Raw genomic sequence first — 27,624 nt, forward strand, 5'->3', positions numbered from 1 at the left:
GAGAATTCAGTACTTTATTTGGCAGTTTCCACTGGTATTTACCTGGTATTTACCTGGTATTTACCTGGTATTTACTAGGAAATGAAGCAGTAACACAGAATCCAACACAATTACTTTCTGAAAGAAATGTAATCGCTTCCTACACAGTCAAGTATGAAATATAAGTACTATTTTACTCTGGGACTCATCCTGTCCTCCTGTGTGCCAACAGTGTGACATGATCAATGTATAGTTGAGTAATCAATAACCTGTTATACTGCGTTACATTCTACTGAAAACTAAATGATCCATAATTCAGGTCTGTTCCAATTCAAATCTCTTTTCACATAGTGCAAGAATTGTCACAAGGCAAAGTGAATCAAACGACTCTTACCTACTGTAATTCTTTATCAATAAATATGCTCTTATACAGTCCTTGTAAAAGAGATTATATACAACAATCTCATCAACAAATCAGGACATTTCATAGAAAAACAATACAAAGTGGATGAATTATTACGGTTGCCATACATCATGAAGAGAAGCATTGACACACTTGTCATTGGACACTGGTTGGCCTGAGGAACTACAGTAGGAGGTCTTCTTCCTCACTCACACCTCCGGTAGAAGTTGAAATGGTAGTCTGTGAACAGCGCCCCCATGAAGCCACGGTCGGTATTGCAGTCTGCCTGGCCCTGGATGGAGATAGACCAAGATTGTCTATTACATTGACAAGTGACGGCTCTAACAGTGGAAATACTGTACAAGTCCTCAAAGACGGAAGGCAAGCGTGAGGAGGCGAGATCAGGTGGAACCATTCTAGCCAATGACAGGGTAGATAGGCGTGTGCACAACAGGCCTTAGAGATAGATAGAGGACTCATCTTTGTATCTGTGCCAGCATGGGCAGCATCTCCATTTTAAAGTAGTCAATTCTCTTCCTCTTCATTGGGAGATTGCTTCCATCTCATAGGAATCCCCACCCAGTTGACTACTTTAAAATGGTGGAAGCCCTCAATGGCAATACCCATGCTAAAATGGGTTATAGCCATGTTGAGTTCTCCATCTATCCCTATGACAACAGTCACAAATCCGATATAAAGTCTTTTTTTGCTGAAATGCCACGGGCGTTCACTTATATCCGTTTAACAACCTAACCATTACGAAAATTCTATCCGATCAAACAAGCCTCACGTAGCAAAATACAAATGAAATTTTTTTGTTGACCAAATTCGACACTCTCTCATTGACCTTCATACAAAAATTCCTCACTTTTGTGGGCAGATTTTGAGCAGAGTAAAACCTCTCGCTTCACCTCTTCCTCTCTGAGATAGAGAGGATTTACAGTCTGTTTTGGTCGGAAGCAAATCCTCAAATCAACCACACACACATTTGACTGTATGCCATCGTAAGCATAGGACATCTGGCATAGACTACTAAACCATGACAATGACAGGGTGTAGTCAAAGTCTGTTACAACATTAAAATAACATCTCTGGGTAGCCTACAGTGACAGTTGTGAACTCTTGTTCAGTTTCCAATACCAGTGTGAGACGAGAGCATTACGGTGAGACGAGAGCATTACGGTGAGACGAGAGCATTACGGGTGAGACGAGAGCATTACGGCGAGACGAGAGCATTACGGCGAGACGAGAGCATTACGGCGAGACGAGAGCATTACGGGTGAGACGAGAGCATTACGGTGAGACGAGAGCATTACGGGTGAGACGAGAGCATTACGGTGAGACGAGAGCATTACGGTGAGACGAGAGCATTACGGTGAGACGAGAGCATTACGGGTGAGACGAGAGCATTACGGTGAGACGAGAGCATTACGGGTGAGACGAGAGCATTACGGTGAGACGAGAGCATTACGGTGAGACGAGAGCATTACGGTGAGACGAGAGCATTACGGGTGAGACGAGAGCATTACGGTGAGACGAGAGCATTACGGTGAGACGAGAGCATTACGGGTGAGACGAGAGCATTACGGTGAGACGAGAGCATTACGGTGAGACGAGAGCATTACGGTGAGACGAGAGCATTACGGTGAGACGAGAGCATTACGGCGAGACGAGAGCATTACGGCGAGACGAGAGCATTACGGTGAGACGAGAGCATTACGGTGAGACGAGAGCATTACGGTGAGACGAGAGCATTACGGTGAGACGGTGAGACGAGAGCATTACGGTGAGACGAGAGCATTACGGTGAGACGAGAGCATTACGGTGAGACGAGAGCATTACGGTGAGACGAGAGCATTACGGGTGAGACGAGAGCATTACGGGTGAGACGAGAGCATTACGGTGAGACGAGAGCATTACGGTGAGACGAGAGCATTACGGTGATTACGGGTGAGACGAGAGCATTGCGGTGAGACGAGAGCATTGCGGCGAGACGAGAGCATTGCGGTGAGACGAGAGCATTGCGGCGAGACGAGAGCATTACGGCGAGACGAGAGCATTACGGCGAGACGAGAGCATTACGGGGAGACGAGAGCATTACGGCGAGACGAGAGCATTACGGTGAGACGAGAGCATTACGGTGAGACGATAGCATTACGGTGAGACGAGAGCATTACGGTGAGACGATAGCATTACGGTGAGACGAGAGCATTACGGTGAGACGGTGAGACGAGAGCATTACGGTGAGACGGTGAGACGAGAGCATTACGGTGAGACGGTGAGACGAGAGCATTATGGTGGGTTGAGTAAAGGGGGTTATAACATACTAATGTTCAACAACTCTGTTAGATTGTGGTTATCAGATCGGGTCGTTTTCCCCCCCACAACATACAACACGTAGTAGTTGTGAGGCTACTGGGACAGTGTCGTTTGACATTGATATTTTAGGAAAAGACACATTGAGAAATCTTTTAGTTCTTACAGCCACTGCTGAGCGGAAGTGGTAGGAGCTCCTGTAGACTCGAGACACTGGCAGAGGCCATTCATGGACGTAGCCCTGGAGAGAACCAAAGAGAAACACATTCAACCTGTTTACTCTCTTTCTTTCTTACTGTTTATCATACAAAGAGCAGAGAGTTTGCAATGATCATACAGAGAGCAACCCCAGTATAGTGTTGTCTGTGGATGCCATACCTGTGTATTTATGAAATTGTTTTCTTCGTTGGTTTGATCATGGTCCATCAAGGCAGAGCATTTAAACGTCTCATCGTGATGACACAGGTGGACAACCAGCAGCTCTGTAGTACTGCGTCAGAGGAGAGGAGACACCTCGTGGTCATTTACGGTACTTACAACAAACCCACGGTGCAAAGTACCAAGTGCTCTGTGACCATTTGTAATTAGTGTGAGCAACAATGAGAGAATGTGCCTTATGCAGCTCTGTCTTAGAGGCCTTCATCTCCTCATACAGAACAGGAACTCCTGCCAGACTGGGTCCAATGTCTGATTCAGACAAAGCTTCAACGCTCGATTCAATCCGAAGCGCTGAAGATGCGCGGTATAGTGCAATTGACATTTAAAGGTCATTTCCCATTGAGACGACATACGCAGCAACTACGTAACGACAGTCTCCGCAAATGCCCGGAAACACTGCCTTTAAATTCCAAATCGCACCCTACTGCACTAAGGATTAAATGGATCCCTTTGACTCGCAAGCCCCCGCAAGTCCCCCGTGCATGGACTCAACGTCTGGGAGGATTCAGACCATCATCAGCCCCTGAGGTAAAATAACCTCTGGGAAACTCTCCCCTGCTCCTTCCAGAGTCCGCAGTCAATGCCAATCTGTCCCCACTGCAGTGGGAAGACAAGTCCTATTGAATTATTGAAGAGGAAAACAAGGCGGAGACGAGAGGAAGCATGTCCCGGCTACTCACTTCATCTGGACAGTGACACGCATGTTGGTCGGGACGAACTTGCTGATAGGGATTTGGAAGGAGTAGTTTCCTGACCTGAATGGAGATGAAATATACCATCAGTTTGGCAGTTGGATTTTAAATCTATAAATGAGTTCAAACTGACTGAATACGTACCCACAGCTTCCCCTCTCACAGTACCGAGAGTCAATGATCTGTTCGTTTTCTTTGATCAAAAAAGACTTTATCGTTGTGTTTGTCCCTGAAAATAGAACAACAATCTGATGTCATACTCTAAAAGTATTGTGAAATAAACTCAGAAAACTCAGAAAATAACATATTTGGATTAGCATTAAAATGTGTCTTCAAAGAATGTGATAGATTTTGACTTACAATCTCCGGCACCTTTGATTTCTTCATTGAATTTGTCTTTCCCTTTATCTGAGAAGGCAGAATTGGAACAAAAACAAGTGGGATTACTGCATGTCACAAGCAGCACAATGCCAACACTTTATAGAGCATCAGAATTACGTCTCATTCAAGGTCGTCAACATGAAGGTTTTACGTCAAGATAAGCTAGCATGAAGAAAGAGATACAGTGGTGATTACTGTTGGTAAATGAAGACAGGGAGTAGCCAGCTCACCTGCTAGAGAGGGCCCGGTAGTGGGACATACAGTGGTGACTGCTGTTGGTAAATGAAGACAGGGAGTAGCCAGCTCACCTGCTAGAGAGGGCCCGGTAGTGGGAGATACAGTGGAGGAGAGGAGGGCAGGAGAGATGGTGCTGGTATTATCCATGGAGGCTGTAGTGGGACAGCAGAACACTTCTTCACAGTAGATCAGGCTACAGAAGTCCACATCAGGGGTCCACGGGACAGGGGGGGTGGTTGGGCTTACTAATACATAAACAAACAAACACATAAACAAACAAGGGTCAATTTCCACAGAAAGGACTACTCATGACAGACAGCAACACTTTTACCACCTCTTTGTACAATAGAATTGAATGAGACATCACAACGTTACTATGATGAAAGTAAAACTATATAAAGAGCATTTATGGGTTGTTTACCTAAGGTAGACCTGACTGTTGTGGTGTAGAGAGCTTGTTTACCTAAGGTAGGCCTGACTGTTGTGGTGTAGAGAGGATGTTTACCTAAGGTAGGCCTGACTGTTGTGGTGTAGAGAGTTTGTTTACCTAAGGTAGGCCTGACTGTTGTGGTGTAGAGAGTTTGTTTACCTAAGGTAGGCCTGACTGTTGTGGGGTAGAGAGTTTGTTTACCTAAGGTAGGCCTGACTGTTGTGGTGTAGAGAGCTTGTTTACCTAAGGTAGACCTGACTGTTGTGGTGTAGAGAGCTTGTTTACCTAAGGTAGGCCTGACTGTTGTGGTGTAGAGAGTTTGTTTACCTAAGGTAGGCCTGACTGTTGTGGTGTAGAGAGCTTGTTTACCTAAGGTAGGCCTGACTGTTGTGGTGTAGAGAGTTTGTTTACCTAAGGTAGACCTGACTGTTGTGGTGTAGAGAGCTTGTTTACCTAAGGTAGGCCTGACTGTTGTGGTGTAGAGAGTTTGTTTACCTAAGGTAGGCCTGACTGTTGTGGTGTAGAGAGCTTGTTTACCTAAGGTAGGCCTGACTGTTGTGGTGTAGAGAGTTTGTTTACCTAAGGTAGGCCTGACTGTTGTGGTGTAGAGAGGTTGTTTACCTAAGGTAGGCCTGACTGTTGTGGTGTAGAGAGTTTGTTTACCTAAGGTAGGCCTGACTGTTGTGGTGTAGAGGTTGTTTACCTAAGGTAGACCTGACTGTTGTGGTGTAGAGAGGATGTTTACCTAAGGTAGGCCTGACTGTTGTGGTGGAGAGAGGATGTTTACCTAAGGTAGGCCTGACTGTTGTGGTGTAGAGAGGATGTTTACCTAAGGTAGGCCTGACTGTTGTGGTGGAGAGAGGATGTTTACCTAAGGTAGACCTGACTGTTGTGGTGTAGAGAGGTTGTTTACCTAAGGTAGGCCTGACTGTTGTGGTGGAGAGAGGTTGTTTACCTAAGGTAGGCCTGACTGTTGTGGTTTAGAGAGGACGTTTACCTAAGGTAGGCCTGACTGTTGTGGTGTAGAGAGGATGTTACCTAAGGTAGGCCTGACTGTTGTGGTGTAGAGAGGTTGTTTACCTAAGGTAGGCCTGACTGTTGTGGTGTAGAGAGGATGTTTACCTAAGGTAGGCCTGACTGTTGTGGTGTAGAGAGGATGTTTACCTAAGGTAGGCCTGGCTGTTGTGGTGTAGAGAGGATGTTTACCTAAGATAGGCCTGACTGTTGTGGTGTAGAGAGGATGTTTACCTAAGGTAGGCCTGACTGTTGTGGTGGAGAGAGGTTGTTTACCTAAGGTAGGTCTGACTGTTGTGATGTAGAGAGGTTGTTTACCTAAGGTAGGCCTGACTGTTGTGGTGGAGAGAGGTTGTTTACCTAAGGTAGGCCTGACTGTTGTGATGTAGAGAGGTTGTTTACCTAAGGTAGGCCTGACTGTTGTGATGTAGAGAGGTTGTTTACCTAAGGTAGGCCTGACTGTTGTGATGTAGAGAGGTTGTTTACCTAAGGTAGGCCTGACTGTTGTGATGTAGAGAGGTTGTTTACCTAAGGTAGGCCTGACTGTTGTGGTGTAGAGAGGATGTTTACCTAAGGTAGGTCTGACTGTTGTGGTGTAGAGAGGTTGTTTACCTAAGGTAGACCTGACTGTTGTGGTGGAGAGAGGATGTTTACCTAAGGTAGGCCTGGCTGTTGTGGTGTAGCGAGGATGTTTACCTAAGGTAGGCCTGACTGTTGTGGTGTAGAGAGGATGTTTACCTAAGGTAGGCCTGACTGTTGTGGTGTAGAGAGGATGTTTACCTAAGGTAGGCCTGACTGTTGTGGTGGAGAGAGGATGTTTACCTAAGGTAGGCCTGACTGTTGTGGTGTAGAGAGGATGTTTACCTAAGGTAGGCCTGACTGTTGTGGTGTAGAGAGGATGTTTACCTAAGGTAGGCCTGACTGTTGTGGTGGAGAGAGGATGTTTACCTAAGGTAGGCCTGACTGTTGTGGTGTAGAGAGGTTGTTTACCTAAGGTAGGCCTGGCTGTTGTGGTGGAGAGAGGATGCACAGTAGTCTCGTTGCTGCAAATCAAAAAACATGATATGACCTTTGAAATTAATTCCACATTCAGTTCTGGATAGCATTGTCACAGATGATAATAAAGTTTGAGTCTCAGTAGTATTCTTGGCACCGTAGACTTGGCAAATAAAGGCTGGCGGAAACTGTAGTCTGTGAAGCCAGTTCAGTGGTGTGTCTTACGTGCTTCCAGGAAACAGCATGCCGGTGTCGTCTCTCAGAGTCAGCATGTAGAGAGCTGTGATGACAATAGAACTGTGGCAGAGACATAGGGACGTCATAACACTTCATAACTCATACATAACACATTCATAAACATGACATAAGAAAAAAAAAAAACATCGTCAGGCCCAGACCAGGGGATTTACAATGCAGGTACATCAACAACAAAAAACTTCAAGTGTCGATTTATGAAAAGGAATAGTGACCTTCTCTATTCTAAACTCTCCAATGCTTTTCTACAGTCACGTCCTACCCTTTCTGATCGTCAACTTCTCTCACATTTTGATTTCTCTGATACAGTTATCGGAATAGACAAAGCTTTATGCATTCAATATTATATTATATTCAGGTAGAGGTAACTGCCAAAATAATGGAAACACTTGAGTAAACGAGGGATACAAAGAATATTGAAAGCAGTCGCTTCCACACAGGTGTGGTTCCTGAGCTAATTAAGCAATTAACATCCTGGCACGCTTAAGGGTTATTATTTATATTATATTATCATGCTTAAGGGTTATTATTTATATTATATTATCATGCTTAAGGATTATTATTTATATCATATTATCATGCTTAAGGATTATTATTTATATTATATTATCATGCTTAAGGATTATTATTTATATTATATTATCACGCTTAAGGGTTATTATTTATATTATCATGCTAAAGGGTTATTATTTATATCATATTATCATGCTTAAGGGTTATTATTTATATTATATTATCATGCTAAAGGGTTATTATTTATATTATCATGCTAAAGGGTTATTATTTATATTATATTATCATGCTTAAGGGTTATTATTTATATTATATTATCATGCTTAAGGGTTATTATTTATATTATCATGCTTAAGGGTTATTATTTATATTATATTATCATGCTTAAGGGTTATTATTTATATTATCATGCTAAAGGGTTATTATTTATATTATATTATCATGCTTAAGGGTTATTATTTATATTATATTATCATGCTAAAGGGTTATTATTTATATTATCATGCTAAAGGGTTATTATTTATATTATATTATCATGCTTAAGGGTTATTATTTATAATATATTATCATGCTTAAGGGTTATTATTTATATTATATTATCATGCTAAAGGGTTATTATTTATATTATCATGCTAAAGGGTTATTATTTATATTATATTATCATGCTAAAGGGTTATTATTTATATTATCATGCTAAAGGGTTATTATTTATATTATATTATCATGCTTAAGGGTTATTATTTATATTATATTATCATGCTAAAGGGTTATTATTTATATTATCATGCTAAAGGGTTATTATTTATATTATATTATCATGCTTAAGGGTTATTATTTATATTATCATGCTAAAGGGTTATTATTTATATTATATTATCATGCTTAAGGGTTATTATTTATATTATATTATCATGCTAAAGGGTTATTATTTATATTATCATGCTAAAGGGTTATTATTTATATTATATTATCATGCTTAAGGGTTATTATTTATATTATATTATCATGCTAAAGGGTTATTATTTATATTATCATGCTAAAGGGTTATTATTTATATTATATTATCATGCTTAAGGGTTATTATTTATATTATCATGCTAAAGGGTTATTATTTATATTATATTATCATGCTTAAGGGTTATTATTTATATTATATTATCATGCTAAAGGGTTATTATTTATATTATCATGCTAAAGGGTTATTATTTATTATATTATCATGCTTAAGGGTTATTATTTATATTATATTATCATGCTAAAGGGTTATTATTTATATTATCATGCTAAAGGGTTATTATTTATATTATATTATCATGCTAAAGGGTTATTATTTATATTATCATGCTTAAGGGTTATTATTATTTATTATCATGCTTAAGGGTTATTATTTATATTATATTATCATGCTAAAGGGTTATTATTTATATTATCATGCTAAAGGGTTATTATTTATATTATATTATCATGCTTAAGGGTTATTATTTATATTATATTATCATGCTAAAGGGTTATTATTTATATTATCATGCTTAAGGGTTATTATTTATATTATATTATCATGCTAAAGGGTTATTATTTATATTATATTATCATGCTTAAGGCCATTACTTAGGTTACCATGGCTATTCCCCCGTTGATGACAATGCCCCCATCCACAGGGTTCGAGTGGTCACTGAATGGTTTGATGAGCATGAAAACGATGTAAACCATATGCCATGGCCGTCTCAGTCACCAGATCTCAACCCAATGGAACATTTATGGTAGATTCTGGAGCGGCGCCTGAGACCACCGACAACAAAACACCAAATGATGAAATGTCTGGTGGAAGAATGATGTCACATCCCTCCAATAGAGTTCCAGACACTTGTAGAATCTATGTCAAGGTGCATCGATGCTGTTCTGGCTGGTGCTGACCCAACGCCCTAGTAAGACACTTTATAGTTCCTCTATTTTGGCAGTTACCTGTATATTGCAGTGCTTCAATATCCAGAGGTATTTTCTAACACAGCCCGTCATACTTTTTGTTTCACTATGAAACTAATATAAATATCTGCTCCTCAGTTGTAACAGGAAGTCTTACCAGAAAGCCAATGTTGCGACGAGAATGATCATGCTGACTTGGACAAACTTGTGTTTTAAGCAGCGGTGGAACTTTGCCTACAAGAGAATAAATCTAAATGGTATTAGTTTGATTCAGACTTGCTGTACACCTGTTCTTATACAAGTATACAGTCTCTCTGCAGTTCTACCTCACCTTGACAGATTTGAGAGGTGTTGGCTTCTGGGGTGGTGGAACACTGCTGTGCCTGTTCATTTTCCTGTGTGACACAACACATGTATGTATATTATCAACACAGCACGTTAAATAATGACAGTTGAAACACAGCACGTTAAATAATGACAGTTGAAACACAGCACGTTAAATAATGACAGTTGAAACACAACACGTTAAATAATGACAGTTGAAACACAGCACGTTAAATAATGACCGTTGAAACACAGCACGTTAAATAATGACAGTTGAAACACAACACGTTAAATAATGTCAGTTGAAACACAGCACGTTAAATAATGACCGTTGAAACACAGCACGTTAAATAATGACCGTTGAAACACAGCACGTTAAATAATGTCAGTTGAAACACAGCACGTTAAATAATGACAGTTGAAACACAGCACGTTAAATAATGACAGTTGAAACACAGCACGTTAAATAATGACAGTTGAAACACAGCACGTTAAATAATGACAGTTGAAACACAACACGTTAAATAATGACAGTTGAAACACAGCACGTTAAATAATGACAGTTGAAACACAGCACGTTAAATAATGACAGTTGAAACACAGCACGTTAAATAATGACAGTTGAAACACAGCACGTTAAATAATGACAGTTGAAACACAGCACGTTAAATAATGACAGTTGAAACACAGCACGTTAAATAATGACAGTTGAAACACAGCACGTTAAATAATGACAGTTGAAACACAGCACGTTAAATAATGACAGTTGAAACACAGCACGTTAAATAATGACAGTTGAAACACAGCACGTTAAATAATGACAGTTGAAACACAGCACGTTAAATAATGACAGTTGAAACACAGCACGTTAAATAATGACAGTTGAAACACAGCACGTTAAATAATGACAGTTGAAACACAACACGTTAAATAATGACAGTTGAAACACAGCACGTTAAATAATGACAGTTGAAACACAACACGTTAAATAATGACAGTTGAAACACAACACGTTAAATAATGACAGTTGAAACACAGCACGTTAAATAATGACAGTTGAAAATGTATTAGGAAACCAAAGAATGTTGAGCATTCCCTATCCAGTCCATTACAAGTACAAACTCAGTCCTTCCATAAGGCGAGATTCCTAAACTACAGTAACGTGGAGATATTTGACAGTACAGAGGGCATAAAGCAGAAGCCGTAGGGCTGTTATGGTTGAGCTGAGAAAGTGTTGATGGTCCCCATGAGAGTGACCCTGGTCAAAGACAGACACACAACACATCCAGAGGTCAACCATCCTCAGTACCCCTTTGTCTCATACACACCCGGCTATATCACAATCGGCTGTGATTGGGAGTCCCATAGGGCGGCGCACAATTGGCCCAGCGTTGTCCAGGTTTGGCCGGTGTAGGCTGTCATTGTAAATAAGAATTTGTTCTTAACTGACTTGCCTAGTTAAATAAAGGTGAAATAAAATGTAAAAAATTGTTTAAAGACAGCAGGTATCTGAAAACAGAGTCTCTGAGTACCTGACTAAACTGATTGACTGTATGTAATAAAAAAAAATAGTTTTTATGTTGGGTGAAAATCTCTCAGTGTCTCCAAATGATTTTGAAAACTGAAAGAGAACTTGTAGGCAATAGGCCATAGAGAATAGCACCCCCTGGTGGTACTGTGACATTACCCTTTAGTGCTGCTGTTAGCAGGGTTGCTGCCGTTAGCAGGGTTGCTGCCGTTAGCAGGGTTGCTGCCGTTAGCAGGGTTGCTGCCGTTAGCAGGGTTGCTGCTGGAGCGCAGGCCGCCCGTGTTCTTCAGCTTGGCTGACCGCGTGTTCCACTCCTCCAGCTCCTGAATCCTGTTCTCCAGGTTGTCAGTCAGCTTACAGAGCTGCTTCACAGCCCCGACATTCTCCATGAAGATCTGCTCCTATGGGGGACAAATACAATAGAAATGGTACAATACATTGTTCTTCATAGTAAAACGTTTTTTAATTGAACCTTTATTTAACTTGGCAAGTCAGTTAAGAACAAATTCTTATTTACAATGATGGTCTACCAGGGGAACAGTGGGTTAACTGCCTTGTTCAGGGGCACAAAGACAGATTTTTATCTTGTCAGCTCAGGGATTCAATCGAGCAACCTTTCGGTTACTGGCCCAACGCTCTAACCACTAGGCTACCTGCCGCCCCAAAGTGGGACCATAACTCTGACAGATCTCTTGGCAATCCTCATACTGATTATCACACTGATCAAATATTATCAGGTCTTAAATCTCGTGGGGAAAGGACACTTACTTTGTCCACCATGAGGAAGTTGTGGATCTTCTCTCCGTCGCTGCAGGTGACGTCCCCCACCGATTGGACAGCAGTAGGCAGCAGCTCCTTCACCTCCTGGGCTATGATGCCTGTTTCATGTATGTGATCGATCCCCATCTTTGAGGCGAACTCAGGCTTGTAGTCATACTCCACGATCCTCATCTGAGATATCCTCTTCAACTGTTCTGTTGAATCCACCTACACAGTTGAAATATTGTCCCGTCAGGTAAGATATCATCCCCTGGGCCACTGAGAAGTCCTTTCTATGTTCCTTCCTGTTATTTCACACCAAAACCATTATTTTGATAGCTATTATATAAGAGCATGCATGTGCTGCTTCCTACCTCTTGTATGTTGTGTTTGGCGCGGCGGTCAGAGGGGTGCATAAGCTGCCCCATGATCTTAGCGTTGCCACAGACCACCAGGGCTTCATCGGGGGTGTCTGTGTTGATGCCCACCCTCCCCTGGCACACCACCGCGTCCGGAGCCTGTCCTCGCTGCCACAACACCTCACTGTCGTTCTCAAACTGGCCCGGGTTCGACGCCTGTAGTGGAGGAACACGGAAGAGTTTAGAGTTCTGGTTACGGTTGGTTCCATTTAGATCACGGTGCATTCTAGAACTAATTGTCCAATGGAAACATGGTAGGAACTACATTTTATTTCATTTTATTGTATTCTTTATTTAATCTTAATTTTAGCAAGGAGTCCCATGCTTTAGTACTTAGTGCTCGAGTCCCATGCTTTTAAATGCTTTAGTACAGGGTTCCCCAACTGGCGGCCTGCGTGCCAAATTTGTCCCCCGGGTGGTCTCATTTGGTCCCCCAAGTTTTCAGAGCAAAAAAAACCCATCTGCTCAACAGTTGATGATCCCCGCTTTAGTACTTACCCTGACTATGATCCTCTCTGACATGAATGCTATCAGCAGGTAACTCTCTTCCCTCACTGTGGCGTACAGACCCACCACCATCAGGAAGTACCTGGTCATAACACAAGGAACGACATGTTGAAACGTCTCTTTCAATGAGGATATTAGTATGTAAAGGGATTTTTTTAGAGGGTCTGAGTAATAACATGGTAATAACATGGTAATAACCAACCTCTGGTCAGGGTTGGGTTTTCCCTTTTTCCTCATGTTGTTGGCAGTGGTCTCACTGAAGTGCAGTCTTCCCAGAGTAACTCTAGTGATCTTGTCCCCTGGTAGACTCACTCTGAGGGATGAGACGTTATTCAGAAATTTAGGACCGAGATTCAATCCAAAACGCCCCCTTTTTTGGTTATGCACCATATACCTTTTAAAGGCAATGTTTCTGCGTTGGCGGAGACAGCATTTACAGTAAACGCTGTATATGACAGCTCAACGGGAATTTACCTTTAAAATGTCAAACGTGCTATTACGCGGAGCTACCGCTGATCGGATGAATCTCAGCCATAGTTCTGTGGAGATCTGCCTTTCTAATCACTATTGTGTCATTGTTCAGATTTTAATGACAGATTACACTCACAACATTGAACACAGCAGTCTACAGTAAATAGTATAATGAAATGGAGGACAGGACACTCACTTGACTGGCAGGAATGGTTTCTTGCTGCGATCAGGCTGTGACTGTTCTATGGTGACTTTGTGAGTCTGTGCCTCAAGCTGCAGAGACAGAACAAATGGTCAAAGTATCGCTAACTAGCATAACTAGCAGGGTTGGGGAGTAACGCTAACTAGCATAACTAGCAGGGTTGGGGAGTATCGCTAACTAGCATAACTAGCAGGGTTGGGGAGTAACGCTAACTAGCATAACTAGCAGGGTTGGGGAGTAACGCTAACTAGCATAACTAGCAGGGTTGGGGAGTAACGCTAACTAGCATAACTAGCAGGGTTGGGGAGTAACGCTAACTAGCATAACTAGCAGGGTTGGGGAGTAACGCTAACTAGCATAACTAGCAGGGTTGGGGAGTAACGCTAACTAGCATAACTAGCAGGGTTGGGGAGTAACGCTAACTAGCATAACTAGCAGGGTTGGGGAGTATCGCTAACTAGCATAACTAGCAGGGTTGGGGAGTATCGCTAACTAGCAGGGTTGGGGAGTATCGCTAACTAGCATAACTAGCAGGGTTGGGGAGTAACGCTAACTAGCATAACTAGCAGGGTTGGGGAGTAACGCTAACTAGCATAACTAGCAGGGTTGGGGAGTAACGCTAACTAGCATAACTAGCAGGGTTGGGGAGTAACGCTAACTAGCATAACTAGCAGGGTTGGGGAGTAACGGGTGACATTTAGAAAGTAACCTACACAACCCTGCTAACGACATACTAACAAAAAAACTAGTGCTTTTAATGCCTCTGCATCATGTGAAGTGGTCTGCAGAGGTCAGGCGCTGACGTTCCCGGGGAGATGGTGTTAAACTAACCTTCACACCAAACACCTTGACGTGGAAGCTCTCTATTGGCGCAGGGCCGATGGGGGTTTTGACGTACAGGGGGTCTCCGGACATCCCTACGTGAACCGTGACCTGAAAGTGGTTCTTTTTCTGACACACAAAGGACTCGTCAGCTGTGGAGTAGTTGAAACCTTTATCGGTGTCGACATGGTAACCGGGGGAAGGGCTGTGGAGAGACAATAGAGCGAGCTACACTGAGTGACAAAACATTAAGAACACCTGCTCTTTCCTTTACATACTGTAGACTGACCAGGTGTATCCCAGGTGAAAGTTATGATCCCTTACTGGTGTCACTTGTTAAATCCCCTTCAATCAATGTAGATGAAGGGGAGGAGACAGGTTAAAGTAGGATTTTTAAGCCTTGAGACAATTGAGACATGGATGATGTATGTGTCAGAGGGTGAATGGACAAGACAAAAGATTAAAGAGCCTTTGAACAGGGTAGCCCTTAGCTGTGGTATATTGGCAATATACCACAAACCTATGAGATGCCTTTTTGCTATTATAAACTGGTTACCAACGTAATTAGAATAGTAAAAATACATGTTTCGTCATACAATCTGATATACCACAGCTTTCAGCCAATCAGCATTCAGGGCTCAAACCACCCAGTTTATAATTATGAATGACCAAGTACGATAAGAATAACACAGTAGGAGTCAATTGTGTCCATTTCAGTCAATAATTTAACCAAATGGGGTTTGTTTACAATGACTAAACCATTTTCCTGCTGGCTAAGAAATGACAAAGATATTACTGATGAGTTATGACATGGTCAGACATAGGAAGTGAAAAATATTTGTTCCCCCTGTGCTTAACTTCAACAAAAATCAGTCCCATAAAAGAATGTAGCGTTAGTTGAATAGCCTTTGAGTTAGAGCCTTTAAGACAGACAGCTTATTAAGGCATGAGCCTTGGTGACGAGTGAGGGAACGTAAAGCAGAGAGCCACTCACAGGATGTCATAGTTACTGTTGTAGAGTTGTGTCCACAGGCCAGGCTGGTAGCGATCCCAGGTGAGGAGCTGATAGGTCCCCATCCCAGAGCTGCTCCCTGTGGCCCCGTCACTGTCATAGGACGGGACGTCACCGCCTCCACTCTCAGAACCCGCTGCTATAGGAACAGCCACTAAATGGTTCTGTACCTCAAGGGGTTCTGTTCGTCTTCTCTTCTTACAGTCAGGTAATATAAGCCTGAGGAGGAAGAGGAGGAGGAGGAGGATAAGAGGGCACTTAAAACATTCATATCCCGTTGAAGTAAAACACCTTTTGGCTGTCATTCTCAAACTGATATGTACTGTACGGTAGTTTAGTAGTTTATGTACCCATATGTACGGTATGGTAGTTTAGTAGTTTATGTACCCATATGTACTGTAGTTTAGTAGTTTATGTACCCATATGTACTGTATGGTAGTTTAGTAGTTTATGTACCCATATGTACTGTACGGTAGTTTATGTACCCATATGTACTGTACGGTAGTTTAGTAGTTTATGTACTGTACGGTAGTTTAGTAGTTTATGTACTGTATGGTAGTTTAGTAGTTTATGTACCCATATGTACTGTACGGTAGTTTAGTAGTTTATGTACCCATATGTACTGTGCGGTAGTTTAGTAGTTTATGTACCCATATGTACTGTACGGTAGTTTAGTAGTTTATGTACTGTATGGTAGTTAAGTCGTTTATGTACCCATATGTACTGTACGGTAGTTTAGTAGTTTATGTACCCATATGTACTGTATGGTAGTTTAGTAGTTTATGTACCCATATGTACTGTATGGTAGTTTAGTAGTTTATGTACCCATATGTACTGTGCGGTAGTTTAGTAGTTTATGTACCCATATGTAATGTACAGTAGTTTATGTACTGTACGGTAGAATAGTAGTTTATGTACCCATATGTACTGTATGGTAGTTAAGTAGTTTATGTACCCATATGTACTGTGCGGTAGTTTAGTAGTTTATGTACTGTATGGTAGTTTAGTAGTTTATGTACCCATATGTAATGTACGGTAGTTTAGTAGTTTATGTACCCATATGTACTGTACGGTAGTTTAGTAGTTTATGTACCCATATGTAATGTACTGTAGTTTATGTACTGTACGGTAGAATAGTCGTTTATGTACTGTGTGGTAGTTTAGTAGTTTATGTACCCATATGTAATGTACTGTAGTTTATGTACTGTACGGTACAATAGTCGTTTATGTACCCATATGTACTGTATGGTAGTTTAGTAGTTTATGTACCCATATGTACTGTGCGGTAGTTTAGTCGTTTATGTACTGTATGGTAGTTTAGTAGTTTATGTACCCATATGTACTGTGCGGTAGTTTAGTAGTTTATGTACTGTACAGTAGTTTAGTAGTTTATGTACCCATATGTACTGTACGGTAGTTTAGTAGTTTATGTACCCATATGTACTGTACTGTAGTTTAGTAGTTTATGTACCCATATGTACTGTACGGTAGTTTAGTAGTTTATGTACCCATATGTACTGTACGGTAGTTTAGTAGTTTATGTACTGTACGGTAGTTTAGTAGTTTATGTACCCATATGTACTGTATGGTAGTTTAGTAGTTTATGTACCCATATGTACTGTACGGTAGTTTAGTAGTTTATGTACCCATATGTACTGTACGGTAGTTTAGTAGTTTATGTACTGTACGGTAGTTTAGTAGTTTATGTACCCATATGTACTGTACGGTAGTTTAGTAGTTTATGTACTGTACGGTAGTTTAGTAGTTTATGTACTGTACGGTAGTTTAGTAGTAGTCCTCACCCTGTGTGTTGACCAGCTGTGGGAGGCAGGTATGCATATCCTGGTTGTGAAGGGCATCCTGGCACAGATAGTAGGCAGGATGAGGGCAGTCCTAGGCCTGGGGCTAGGTGTGGGGCTTGGCCTGGAGGTAGTTCTGGGACCGGGGGTGCGTTGGCCCTGGGGTAGCTGTCTGCCAGGCCCCGGCGTGGAGGAGGCTGATGCTGCTGGAGAGCCTTGTGGTGGACGGGCGGTGTGGGGGCAGTGTTAGCCTGTATATAACTCTCCCCTGGGCTCAGGTAGTGGGGGTGGTGGATGTGGGGGTGGTGGGGCAGTGAGCCTGGAGATGTGTCTGCCTTGATGTAAGAGTTAGTCAGCCCCTGGTGGTATGACAGTCCTGGGTGTGGTGGGGGTTGCTCTTGATATCCACACGATGAGGCTGGAGGACGTGTCACTGGCTGGAAGACTTCCCGGTAGCCGTAGCTCACGTCTAGGTCAGGAACGGGGCAAAGGCAGTCATATCATTCATTTTAATCTGAACATTTTATTATTATGACATGGTTGTACTGTTTGTAACACTTGGCATTAAAAGAGATTCCTATCAACCGTTGTTGATAAGGTATTGCCAATAAAGGAAGAGGTTTCGTTATCACAGTGGCTCACCTGGTATTTGTGGAGGTGAACACGGTTCTGAACCAGAATCTGGTGGGGACTCTGGTAACATGCTAGGAAGACAAAGTCACAGTAAGACATGGCCCTCCAAAGACAGTCACAGTAAGACATGGCCCTCCAAAGACAGTCACAGTAAGACATGGCCCACCAAAGACAGTCACAGTAAGACATGGCCCTCCAAAGACAGTCACAGTAAGACATGGCCCTCCAAAGACAGTCACAGTAAGACATGGCCCTCCGAAGACAGTCACAGTAAGACATGGCCCACCAAAGACAGTCACAGTAAGACATGGCCCTCCAAAGACAAGGTTTCTAGAACTAGTCTTTCTCTCTGCTTACCTAACTCGTCATTGTCTTGACTAGCTAACAACAAAGCCTACAGCTGTAGCTGTTGGTGCCATGGTGGAGACCTGCCCACCTGCAGCAGGTACAGTGTAGGGCAGGAACAAAAGCCTGCAGACCCAGTAGGTCTCCAGGAGGAGGGTTGGCCACTCCAGCTCTAGGATTGTGCCGTTGTGTTGTAAACACTGTTATGTGTGTCCTCCATTCCATTTCACACAGCTGGCTGTGTTTACGGGTGGTAGATGGACTAAGAATATGGATGCTTACCAGGTATTAGATGGTACTGGAAACAGATTTACCCTCAGGTACATTAAAGTAAACATGGATGCTTACAATGTTGGGTCCATGTCATTGCTGAGGTACTGTTCCAGAATGCTGGTGTCCACCACCGCACTCTCCAGAACCCCACTCATATCCTGGCATCCTGGAAACACACACACTTTTCATTACATTTCACAAGTGCCTCATTCACAGTCTCTCTCCAAATCTTGCTCCCTCTCGCTCTCCAAATCTTGCTCCCTCTCGCTCTCCAAATCTTGCTCCCTCTCGCTCTCCAAATCTTGCTCCCTCTCTCTAAATCTTGCTCCCTCTCTCTAAATCTTGCTCCCTCTCTCTAAATATTGCTCCCTCTCTCTCTAAATCGCTCTAAATCTTTCTCTCTCTAAATCTTGCTCGCTCTCTAGATCTTGCTCTCTCGCTATCTCTCCCCTACAGAACATGAATCTGCCAAGGTTATAGGTCACCAGGTGAAACTAACCCATCGTTAATATCAGTATGTAACCATTACAGCCTATCAGAGTGTGGTCCATCACCTCCAGGCTCGCTGTAGCCTACCCTATACATGGCTCCCTGTACTGTAGGAGACAGTAGTAATCACTGTTATCAGCCAGGACACAGCTCTCATAGAGGCTCCCTGTACTGTAGGAGACAGTAGTAATCACTGTTATCAGCCAGGACACAGATCATAGAGGCTCCCTGTACTGTAGGAGACAGTAGTAATCACTGTTATCAGCCAGGACACAGCTCTCATAGAGGCTCCCTGTACTGTAGGAGACAGTAGTAATCACTGTTATCAGCCAGGACACAGATCATAGAGGCTCCCTGTACTGTAGGAGACAGTAGTAATCACTGTTATCAGCCAGGACACAGCTCTCATAGAGGCTCCCTGTACTGTAGGAGACAGTAGTAATCACTGTTATCAGCCAGGACACAGCTCTCATAGAGGCTCCCTGTACTGTAGGAGACAGTAGTAATCACTGTTATCAGCCAGGACACAGCTCTCATAGAGGCTCCCTGTCCTGTAGGAGACAGTAGTAATCACTGTTATCAGCCAGGACACAGATCATAGAGGCTCCCTGTCCTGTAGGAGACAGTAGTAATCACTGTTATCAGCCAGGACACAGATCATAGAGGCTCCCTGTCCTGTAGGAGACAGTAGTAATCACTGTTATCAGCCAGGACACAGATCATAGAGGCTCCCTGTCCTGTAGGAGACAGTAGTAATCACTGTTATCAGCCAGGACACAGATCATAGAGGCTCCCTGTACTGTAGGAGACAGTAGTAATCACTGTTATCAGCCAGGACACAGATCATAGAGGCTCCCTGTCCTGTAGGAGACAGTAGTAATCACTGTTATCAGCCAGGACACAGATCATAGAGGCTCCCTGTGCTGTAGGAGACAGTAGTAATCACTGTTATCAGCCAGGACACAGCTCTCATATAGGCTCCCTGTCCTGTAGGAGACAGTAGTAATCACTGTTATCAGCCAGGACACAGATCATAGAGGCTCCCTGTCCTGTAGGAGACAGTAGTAATCACTGTTATCAGCCAGGACACAGATCATAGAGGCTCCCTGTCCTGTAGGAGACAGTAGTAATCACTGTTATCAGCCAGGACACAGATCATAGAGGCTCCCTGTCCTGTAGGAGACAGTAGTAATCACTGTTATCAGCCAGGACACAGATCATAGAGGCTCCCTGTGCTGTAGGAGACATTAGTAATCACTGTTATCAGCCAGGACACAGATCATAGAGGCTCCCTGTCCTGTAGGAGACAGTAGTAATCACTGTTATCAGCCAGGACACAGATCATAGAGGCTCCCTGTCCTGTAGGAGACAGTAGTAATCACTGTTATCAGCCAGGACACAGATCATAGAGGCTCCCTGTGCTGTAGGAGACATTAGTAATCACTGTTATCAGCCAGAAAAGAGGAAGGTCACTAGAAGAAATGACTGCTCAGTGTGTGACGTGGTTGATGTCCCAGTCCTACTGTGTATCTACTGTGTGTCCACTCCCCTACGTATTACATTTAGGCAGAAGTTTAGTATCTGGTCCCATATACTACTTTAATACACCAGAAGTGAATTTGTCCAAATACTTATGACACCTTCAAATCAAATACATTTTTATTAGTCACATGCGCCGTATACAACAGGTAGACCTTACAGTGAAATGCTTACTTACTTACGAGCCCCTAACCAACAGTGCAGTTTCAAAAAATACTTGGGGGGGACAAGATACATAAAATGCATCTATTTCTAAAACGGTAAAACAGAATTGTATGAAAAATATCCTCAAATAAAAAAAGGTGACATTCTGTACTGTTGCTTCACATAAAACATTTAAACTCAAATCCAAAATGCTGGAGTATAGAGCCAAATGAAACGTTTTAGCTTCACTGTCCAAATACATCAGTAGGGGAGACTATGTCTACGGGGAGCTCACCTCAGAGCCATGTACAGCCTGTATGTCCATGAACACACACAGTACTGGCTGAGTTCTGCTTCTAACACATCGGTGTAGTGACTAGGACAGGACACATATTATGGACAAGACCTGGGTCAAATACATACCTAGCATGTACCCGAGTTAAATGCAAGGCGTCATTTTCCTGTCACAAACACTCACTCACGCAACAAACAAAGACCTGAACTTAAAGAATGTCCTACTAGCTTGTCCCTGAGAGCGATGTGTTTGGCCTTGATCTAATTACTGTGTGACTGATTGTGGGACAGGTGCCCTTGAGCTGTCCACGACGTCAGAGCTCTGCTGCACCTGTGTGGATACGGGGCTGGGAAGTGTCTCTGGTCTGTTAACTCTACGAACGTATTTCAATTGGCATAAGCATCTCATCTGTCCTCGTATGCTGTCCATTTTTAGCCTTCAAAATGTGAAATAACTGGTTCCTTTCAACTTTAACTCCAGATATGGAATGTGTGAGTAGGGAAGTGGACCGAGCTTTCGTAGAACTATCAACACAGAACCGGGATATTTTATTTCAGCTCATGAAACATGGGACCAACACTTTACATGTTGCGTTTATATTTGTTTTCTGTATACATCGTCAGTCACAGGCTTCATTAGGAAATGTGTTGATGATGATGTCCCCACAATAACAATCGGGACATACCCCCAACCAAAAACCCTGGATGAACGGAGATATCCGTACTACATCATTCAATGTCAGCAGAACGGATCCCGATGACTCTGTGGCGTGCGGCGTGTACACAGCTGCACGCCACAGTCTCTCGCTGCTCCAGACAACCAGGAAGTCTCTCGCTGCTCCAGACAACCAGGAAGTCTCTCGCTGCTCCAGACAACCAGGAAGTCTCTCGCTGCTCCAGACAACCAGGTGCTTTCACTCTCTGAGGCTGATGTGAGAAAAACTCTCAAAAAGAGTGAATCCTCCCTGTCTTCTGACCAGCTGGCGGGCATCTTCACAGACATCTTCAACCTTCTTCGTCCCGGTGCCCAAGAAAAACAAAGTGACATGCCCCAAATGACTATCGCCCCGTCGCGCTCACCTCAGTCCTCATGAAGTGCCTGGAGAGACTGGTCATGGCCGACATCAAGGCCAGCATGCCAGGCCCACTGGACCCACTTACATCTGGAAAGAGGAACACCTATGTGAGAATGCTGTTCATAGACTACAGTTCAGCATTCAACACCATAGTACCCTCCAAGTTTGTCACCAAACTCAGAGCCCTGGGTCAGGACACCTCGCTCTGAAACTGGATCCTGGACTTCCTGACGGGCAGACCACAGGCTGTGAGGATTGGCAACAAGTCATCCTCCACACTGACTCAACACAGGGCCCCCTCCAGGGGTGTGTCCTCAGTCCTCTGCTGTACTTCCTGTTCACCCACCGACCGTGTGGCTTTGCACCACACCAACTCCATCATCAAGTTCTCTGACGACACCACGGTTGTAGGCCTGATAACCAACAATGACGAGTCAGCCTATAGGGAGGAGGTAAGTAAACTGGCATTGTGGTGCCAGGACAACACCCTCTCCATCAATGTTCATTGTTGAAGCAGAGGAGAGAACATGCCCCGATACACTTCAGCGGGACTGAAAGAGTCACTAGTTTTAAGTTCCTCTACATCCACATCACAGAAGACTTAACATGGACAAACAACCCCACCACTAGTCAAGAGGGAACAACAGCGTCTCTACTTCCTAAGGCGGCTGAAGAAATTCGGCATGCCAACCCGGGTCCTCTCCAAACACAACCGCTGCACCATTCGAGAGCATCCTGACTGATTGCATAACGGCCTGGTACGGGAATTGCTCCGTCCACAAGGCCCTCCAGACCGTGCTCCCACCCATCCAGGACATCTACTGGGACCGTGCTCCCACCCATCCAGGACATCTACTGGGACCGTGCTCCCACCCATCCAGGACATCTACTGGGACCGTGCTCCCACCCATCCAGGACATCTACTGGGACCGTGTTCCCACCCATCCAGGACATCTACTGGGACCGTGCTCCCACCCATCCAGGACATCTACTGGGACCGTGCTCCCACCCATCCAGGACATCTACTGGGACCGTGTTCCCACCCATCCAGGACATCTACTGGGACCGTGCTCCCACCCATCCAGGACATCTACTGGGACCGTGCTCCCACCCATCCAGGACATCTACTGGGACCGTGTTCCCACCCATCCAGGACATCTACTGGGACCGTGCTCCCACCCATCCAGGACATCTACTGGGACCGTGTTCCCACCCATCCAGGACATCTACTGGAAATGGTGCCTGAGGAAGGCCAGCAGCATCATCAAGGACCCCACACAACCCCCAGTCACGAGACGCTCTCTCCCTTACCGTTGGGCAGACTGTATCGGAGCATGAGGTCTGATAACAACAGGCTCAGAGACTGTTTGTATCTACAAGCCATCAGACTGCTGAACACTTGAACTGAACACCCGCTCTGATTCTCCTCACCTTAGCACACCCACCCACACACACACTTTAGTGGAGGCTGCTGAGGGGAGGACGGCTCATAAGAATGTCTGGAACGGAGTAAATGGAATGTTATCAACCACATGGAAACCGTGGAAACCATGTGTTTGATACCATTCCACTGATTCCGCTCTAGCCATTACCACGAGCCCGTCCTCCCTAATTAAGGTGCCACCAACCTCCTGTGGTATACATTCACGCTATACACACACATCACAACTGCTGCTACCAGACTGTTATTATACTGCTCAGTTTATACACTGCCCCCATCCCCCCTTCTCCAATACACGTGGAAATATTGTTCTAGAAATTGTGCCTTCCTTTCTTATACTTAAGCTAAAAAAATATTCTATTCTACTGAGACATTTATTTTCAAATTCTTATATTATTTCTTATTGTTGTTGCATTGTTCCAGAAGGAACCTACAAGTAAGCGTTTGATTGGACGGTGTATACCACGCATATCCCGTACATACGACTAATAAAAAAACTTGGAACTTGACACTGGACTGATCTAGCCAAGCGAGTATCTATTTCTCAATTGAAACTGCCTCACAACATTACCTAACAACTAATCTAACTGTAGTAACTTTGCGAAGATGAATCACTGTTTTATAGAATCACACATTTTCAACCTGACGGGTGATCGTTACACCTGACGGGGTGATCGTTACACCTGACGGGGTGATCGTTACACCTGACGGGGGATCGTTACACCTGACGGGGTGATCGTTACACCTGACGGGGTGATCGTTACACCTGACGGGTGATCGTTACACCTGACGGGTGATCGTTACACCTGACGGGGTGATCGTTACACCTGACGGGGTGATCGTTACACCTGACGGGGTGATCGTTACACCTGACGGGGTGATCGTTACACCTGACGGGGTGATCGTTACACCTGACGGGGTGATCGTTACACCTGACGGGGTGATCGTTACACCTGACGGGGTGATCGTTACACCTGACGGGGTGATCGTTACACCTGACGGGGTGATCGTTACACCTGACGGGGTGATCGTTACACCTGACGGGGTGATCGTTACACCTGACGGGGTGATCGTTACACCTGACGGGTGATCGTTACACCTGACGGGGTGATCATTAAAGACAGTTCTGAAAGGTTAGAGACATCGAATCAGAGCCTCTCTCTTCCCCCACCCCCTCTCCCTTTCTCTCTCACAGAACCCCTTCGCCCGTACTCCTAAAGTTCCTCCCACCAGCCTCCTCTGACTCACACATAACACTCTCACACACACACACACACACACACACACACACACACACACTAGGGAATAGGGAGCTGTTTGGGACACACCTATAGAATGTCTTACCGTCAAAGAACTGCTGCAGCGCTTCATTCTCTCCCAGAACATCAACGGGCTCTCGGAGTCCTCCAGGGGGCTCCATGGTGATCAGCTGCCTGAGATACACTACTGTTATTGGGGGAGAAACAGTAGGCAAGGCCTAGGCTTGAGCACTGTGTAGGCCCAAGCCTGTTCATGAGGAGGTAAACACACAGACTGTACAAAATGGAAGAAACTCCTTCACCGATGCCAACCTATTATTTTCCAGGCTTGCATGGTGGGCTTTGAATGTAACTCCAGACTCTTAGACAATTGGAGGCTCTGTTATTTCTGTCTGGAGAACATACTGGCCGAGCTAAAACTATTTCTGTCAGGAAAACATAGTAGCCAAACAAATTATTTATGTCAGGAAAACTTACTGCCCTAGGCCAAACTATTTCTGTCAGGAAAACATAGTGGCCTAGGCCAAACTATTTCTGTCAGGAAAACATAGCGGCCTAACTGAAAGTCAACCTGCCATGGAGTAAACTAACTGGCCGTATCCCCTGGTAACAGTTTCATAAAGCTGCTCTTCACCTAACATCAACTAATGATGAGGAAAGTGGAAAGACATCTTCTGTATTTGGATTCAAGGTGTTCCCGGAGTAAGAACCATTTAGACAGGTCTGATAATTACGCAGACTTGTTTGTGCTTCATAACAAAACCCCGTTTTCCTGCTCTTCACTTTGTGTTGTTGCTCTTCCAGGAAGTCCTTTCTCTATTGAACAAATGGCCCATCCGTTTTCCGTTGGCCTCAGAGACTACTATAGGTGAACTGATTCCCAGTGAAAAACACTATCTCTGCAAGCAGCCTCCGCACTCAAGCTTTACTAATGAAAACCCCTGATTCTTCACGCTTCATAACGCTCCTGACTGCTGTTATGGCGTTATATATGGAGTGTAATAATAATTATTGCCTGCTTGCTGACAGGAGTTGTGTGTGTGTGTGTGTGTGTGTGTGTGTGTGTGTGTGTGTGTGTGTGTAATATACTGTACAATATAGCTAATCCATGATTAATCATCATTACTATTGTCTCGAGTCTCTCTCAGCTCATTTAGGGAATGTGTAATTGCTTTGGCTTTACACACGAGAGGCTTTCTGTACTAATATACACGATGCATCCTAAATGACGCCCTGTTCCCTTTGTAGTACACTGCTTTAGACCAGGGCCCATAGAGACTATTATGGGAATAGTCTGCCATTTGGGACAAAGATACAGTGACTAAACTGCTGTGAATAATGAGGCTTTTTTCTTCTAGATATTGACTTTATAACATTGTCAGTTCTGTTCTATGAATTTATGACACACTAGAGTCAGCCTTTACATTATGAGAAACGGTCAGCCTTATGATAATGAAGAAGGATGTTCAAAATGATTTGGTAAAAAAAAATCTCAGTCAGTCCCATATAAAGATATGGATGCTTATGGAACACTAAAGAATTCAAGTGGCCTTTTAAAAAGACAAAAAGACACAGGAAATATAAATCTTAAAGACTTACTAACACAGAGCTCTGATTAAATTATCCTGAACATAGCTGAGAGACAATAATCAAATGGGAGTGTTGTAAATACTAAAAACCATTAGGTTCCTTCTAACAGTCAGTAGAGAAGGGAAACCATTGGCTTCCTCCTGACAGTCAGTAGAGAAGGGAAACCATTAGCTTCCTTCTAACAGTCAGTAGAAAAGGGAAAGCATTAGCTTCCTTCTAACAGTCAGTAGAGAAGGGAAACCATTAGCTTCCTTCTAACAGTCAGTAGAGAAGGGAAACCATTAGCTTCCTTCTAACAGTCAGTAGAGAAGGGAAACCATTAGCTTCCTTCTAACAGTCAGTGGAGAAGGGAAACCATTAGCTTCCTCCTAACAGTCAGTGGAGAAGGGAAACCATTAGCTTCCTCCTAACAGTCAGTGGAGAAGGGAAACCATTAGCTTCCTCCTAACAGTCAGTAGAGAAGGGAAACCATTAGCTTCATTCTAACAGTCAGTGGAGAAGGGAAACCATTGGCTTTCTTCTAACAGTCAGTAGAGAAGGGAAACCATTAGCTTCCTCCTAACAGTCAGTAGAGAAGGGGAACCATTAGCTTCCTCCTAACAGTCAGTAGAGAAGGGGAACCATTAGCTTCCTCCTAACAGTCAGTAGAGAAGGGAAACGCTGAATGTGAACCTTACCTTTTCTCCAAAATGGAGTCCTGGCTGGTAGTTCCGTTGACAACCTTCTCTGCGACTTCAGTTTACGTCTCTCAAGTACAATCCATTTGGCAAACAATATCCATTAAATCCTCAGAGCCCAGTTACTCCACGTTTGTTCACCCATCCAGGTAGTTTCGGTAGATTTTGGCCCTTTGGTTTTGACAATATTCCCAGAATTATATATCCAAGATGTTTCTAAACTCAAAATAATGTTTGTCACAGATGTCTCTCCTGTGCACTTTGTTCTCTGGTCTGAAAGGTAAAAACCATTCACATACACTGCGCAAGCGTTCTGTCTGTGTGCCAGGTGTCCTTGCCCTGGACCATAAAGCAGCTATTCATTACAAGGTGACACACAGGGGTAGTACACTAAAAAACAGTCTTATCTCTGGCTTAGACACTCTGCAAATAGAACACTGTCAT

At 43.6% G+C, this 27,624-nt stretch overlaps 1 protein-coding gene across 3 annotated transcripts; it reads right to left on the reverse strand.

Annotated features, from left to right (window-relative positions):
• LOC139533611 (myelin regulatory factor-like protein) lies at positions 1-27,573 on the reverse strand. 3 transcript variants are annotated; one of them, XM_071331768.1, is made up of 24 exons: positions 27,181-27,573; positions 24,999-25,100; positions 18,747-18,837; positions 18,063-18,124; positions 17,424-17,889; positions 15,604-15,840; positions 14,619-14,814; positions 13,782-13,858; positions 13,317-13,427; positions 13,106-13,196; positions 12,563-12,763; positions 12,198-12,416; positions 11,589-11,830; positions 9,909-9,972; positions 9,735-9,811; positions 7,112-7,183; positions 6,881-6,933; positions 4,440-4,691; positions 4,189-4,236; positions 3,973-4,057; positions 3,817-3,891; positions 3,077-3,188; positions 2,865-2,939; positions 1-674 (listed from the first exon to the last, which is right to left on the reverse strand). In XM_071331768.1, exons 2-24 carry the CDS (start codon positions 25,072-25,074, stop codon positions 588-590), a joined length of 3,069 nt encoding a protein of 1,022 aa, XP_071187869.1. In that variant the 5' UTR covers positions 25,075-25,100; positions 27,181-27,573; the 3' UTR covers positions 1-587. The 3 variants fall into 3 exon arrangements, with proteins under 3 accessions (XP_071187869.1, XP_071187867.1, XP_071187870.1); XM_071331766.1 differs by having other exon boundaries at positions 24,999-25,087; positions 27,181-27,572; XM_071331769.1 differs by having other exon boundaries at positions 4,518-4,691; positions 24,999-25,087; positions 27,181-27,569.
• Between the last annotated feature and the right edge of the window lie 51 nt (positions 27,574-27,624).

Source organism: Salvelinus alpinus, chromosome 11 (assembly GCF_045679555.1).
Source record: "Salvelinus alpinus chromosome 11, SLU_Salpinus.1, whole genome shotgun sequence".
NCBI classification, from domain to species: Eukaryota; Metazoa; Chordata; class Actinopteri; order Salmoniformes; family Salmonidae; genus Salvelinus; species Salvelinus alpinus.